Source organism: Scatophagus argus, chromosome 13, assembly GCF_020382885.2.
Source record: "Scatophagus argus isolate fScaArg1 chromosome 13, fScaArg1.pri, whole genome shotgun sequence".
NCBI classification, from domain to species: Eukaryota; Metazoa; Chordata; class Actinopteri; family Scatophagidae; genus Scatophagus; species Scatophagus argus.
The window spans coordinates 11,913,419-11,916,591 of record NC_058505.1 but is presented as its reverse complement, the minus strand read 5'-3'; the positions used below and the strand labels follow the sequence as shown (position 1 = coordinate 11,916,591).

At 42.4% G+C, this 3,173-nt stretch overlaps 1 protein-coding gene across 1 annotated transcript; it reads right to left on the bottom strand.

Moving 5' to 3' along the window:
- Positions 1-643: 643 nt before the first annotated feature.
- On the bottom strand, positions 644-2,924 carry LOC124069885 (adhesive plaque matrix protein-like). Its single transcript, XM_046409383.1, has 4 exons — positions 2,576-2,924; positions 2,329-2,457; positions 2,112-2,230; positions 644-1,852 (listed from the first exon to the last, which is right to left on the bottom strand). Exons 1-4 carry the CDS (start codon positions 2,877-2,879, stop codon positions 659-661), a joined length of 1,746 nt encoding a protein of 581 aa, XP_046265339.1. The 5' UTR covers positions 2,880-2,924; the 3' UTR covers positions 644-658.
- Between the last annotated feature and the right edge of the window lie 249 nt (positions 2,925-3,173).

Below are 3,173 nucleotides of genomic sequence, written 5' to 3'. Positions count from 1 at the left end.
GCCCTGGTCATCTTAAATGTGTACTTACTGAAAAGTCATGTGTGTACACTTATTTGGGGAACAGGAGACCAACTGAGACTCCAGTGAAAGATTATTTTCAGTATGGAGCTGGTCAGTCATGGACCCAGTTGTCATTGATTTAAAGTGTTGGTATAGGCAGTCTTGACAAAAACCAGTTGTCCATACATTTTGACGTCATTTCTTTGATAAAACCCAAGGCCTTTGTGATTAGCAGCTTACAGTTTGCATTTCCCCAATGCAAAGAGTCAAACCCCTCAAGCCAGTTTCTTGCAAATGCTGTTTATGCAGGACTTTGAAACAGCCACTGGCCAAATATTGCTTGGAAAGGAGGTATTACATCAAACGAAACTTTGGCATCCTTGTGACTTACACAGTCTACTGTGGAATTCTGTTCTAAAATTTGTTATATATACATACATGGACCAAGTGAAGAGGTTTAAGCCCCATGGCTCAAGGGAAATAACATTTTCATAGCAAATGAAGCATGAAAGACAAAGTTCTATGTAAAACAAGTTTATTGAATACCAAATATCACAGGACACAAGCCCCTGAAAAAAAAAACAACAGTTGTGGTTGAAAAACTTATGTCTTAGAATTTCAGTGCAAGCATGAATTGCAATAATCTTACCATCTGAAGTTAGACATGACTGGGCTGTAGATTTTTCCCATCATTTTTGCCTGTAAAACGATGAAACCAGGGCACAGGATTCCAGTAGGGGAAGCCTGGATGTGGTGATGGGTCTGCCTTAGACCCATGTACAGATTTGTAGGTGGCAGGAGGAAGGGCTTTCTGGTCATCTGGGAGTTTGACAGCATTGTTTGATTTGTATAATACATATGGAGTGAAGGGGAGCTTGGGGAAAGGAACATAAGGACTCAGTGTGCCCGGATAGTTACTGCTGGGCTTTGTTGTACAGGTAGAAGTAGGAGTACAGACAGTTGTTTGCTTTGTGGTAGGACTTGAGCCACCTGGTTGAGTTGTGGCATCATCTGGCTTAGGAGTGGCAGTTGGGTTACTTGGTTTATTAGTTGGAGGTTGAGCAGTTTGGATGGGTGTATTTGGAATTTGTGGGTAAGGAGTGTTTCCATAGTAGTGCTGAATAATTTGATAGTAATATAAATGTGCATCATCAGGGAAGCTTGGAAACTGTTGTCCCATTGGAGGGTAGTAAGGATAAGGATATGGGTAATATGGGTATCGAGGAGTTTTTGTGGTCATTTCACTTGTCACTCCACTAGTGGTAGTCGTAGGTTTGGCAGTCGTTGGTGCTGTAGTAGGTTCGGCAGTCGTTGTTGGTGCTGTAGTAGGTTCGGCAGTCGTTGTTGGTGCTGTAGTAGGTTCAGCAGTCGTTGTTGGTGCTGTAGTAGGTTCAGCAGTCGTTGTTGGTGCTGTAGTAGGTTTCGCAGTTGTTGGTGCTGTAGTAGTCTGCATTGGAACATTTGGAAGAGGGTAGTAGAGATAAGGGTAATAAAAGGGATAATAAAAGTAGTATGGATATGCAGAAGGATATTTTTGAGGGGGTTTCTCTGTAGAGGGCTTTGTAGTCATGGTGGTCGTGTCAGGCGTCGGTGCTGGTGTCATCATATACATGGAATAGTAGTTTAACATATTGTAATACAGACGGTAGAGATCATATGTTGACAGCGGATGGTTCGCATGACGCTTGCGACGTTTCAGACTCCAGAGACCGTGAGGGAGAGGAAGATTCCTCGGCTGCTGAGCAGATTTAAGGGTAGTTGAAACAGGTGTTGTTGTGAAACTTGGCAACATGGGGCAGGTGAATTTAACTGGTGTCTCAAGCCATCTCATTGGCAACACGTAATTTCCATTCTGAAATAATAAAAGAGCAGTTGAGCTGACTTCATCTACTACACCAGCATTTGTGAAAGTTCCTTTTTAGACTTGCTTTACCAGGCTCACCCAGAAGAGACAGCTACTATAAACTAAAATCCAATGCAAGAGGTAATAAACTAAAGCTGCGTTCACTGACATTTAAGTGACTTATTACAGTGCTTGTTCTTAAATGCCTTTTAAACTAACCGATTACACTGTGTAAAGCCATTTAATCCAATTAGGAATAGAAGCATACCTTTTGTATCACATTGCAGCCATCATAGGGTACGACAAAAACAAGGCCCAGTTCATTCTGTTTCACTGAGTATTTACAGGTTTTTGGCACCTGGATCAAAGGCAGAGAATGTGCATTACCTGAGAGAGGGGAAGCAAGTGACCATTATTCCATGCTGACCAGTCAGCCATCTACAGTTTTAATACAATAGTATAGAAGCTTGGTTGTGCTACAATACCCATGTCTAGCTGCAAGTCAGCAGCTCCGGGGCCCATTGCCTTGAACTCCATCTTGTTTGGTCCACATTGCAGGGAAGCTTTCAAGCGCATCCATGCTGCTTCATAGCCCGTGGCTTCCTCAAACATCCCTATAAAGAGAAAAGAAGACCAGGCAAGTTAAGACTGACCATAACTCATTTTTTATTTTCATGCTGTATTTGCATTACATACACCAAAATAGCAGATGAGTGGACAGCAAAATTTTACCTGAACCATCCGATTCATCCAAGTCAGTACTCAACCACCCATCATTTCCAGTGGCAGCAACAGAGGCATATCCTGCCTGGGAGTCAAGCTCTTTTCCATTGAAGTTTATGCTTCCTGTCCATACTTCTCCCATCACTGTGGCCTCATTAACAACCTCATCCTGCTTAACATTCTTGCTCACCCTTTCCAAACTAAAACAAGTTAAACTTGGGACTAAATAGCACAGAACTAATATGACTGCTACATTCTGATGTGATCGGCATCGACCACTTCCAGCTTCACCTGCCATACTGGACCTCCACATCCAGCTGATCCAACCAACACACTGCTATGAAACAGAACAAATCAAATAACAGATTTTAATAGGGGACACATTTTGGCTTCAGGTAATCAGCCAGTCAGATGCAACTTCAGCTATGGCTTGCACCTGTGTTCATTTAGCTTGCAACAGGTGGGCTCGTTGAGAGTCTTCGATCTGGTCTTATTTGTTGTCTCAGGTCAAGAAGGGCAACCTTTATGTATTACATGGCATGAGTCATTCATTTTGTAGGTTATTTTGTGGTCAAGTTATATCAATATTTGCCAGCGATGTTTCTGA

What these genes read in the sequence shown, in the direction of transcription:
- LOC124069885 (XM_046409383.1), bottom strand. Translation starts at nt 2,879, where the DNA reads ATGTGGAGGTCCAGTATGGCAGGTGAAGCTGGAAGTGGTCGATGCCGA. An exon ending in GGATGAATCGGATGGTTCAG is followed by an intron (nt 2,458 to 2,575) that starts GTAAAATTTTGC and finishes TTCTCTTTATAG; the next exon opens with GGATGTTTGAGGAAGCCACG. An exon ending in TGACTTGCAGCTAGACATGG is followed by an intron (nt 2,231 to 2,328) that starts GTATTGTAGCAC and finishes CCCCTCTCTCAG; the next exon opens with GTAATGCACATTCTCTGCCT.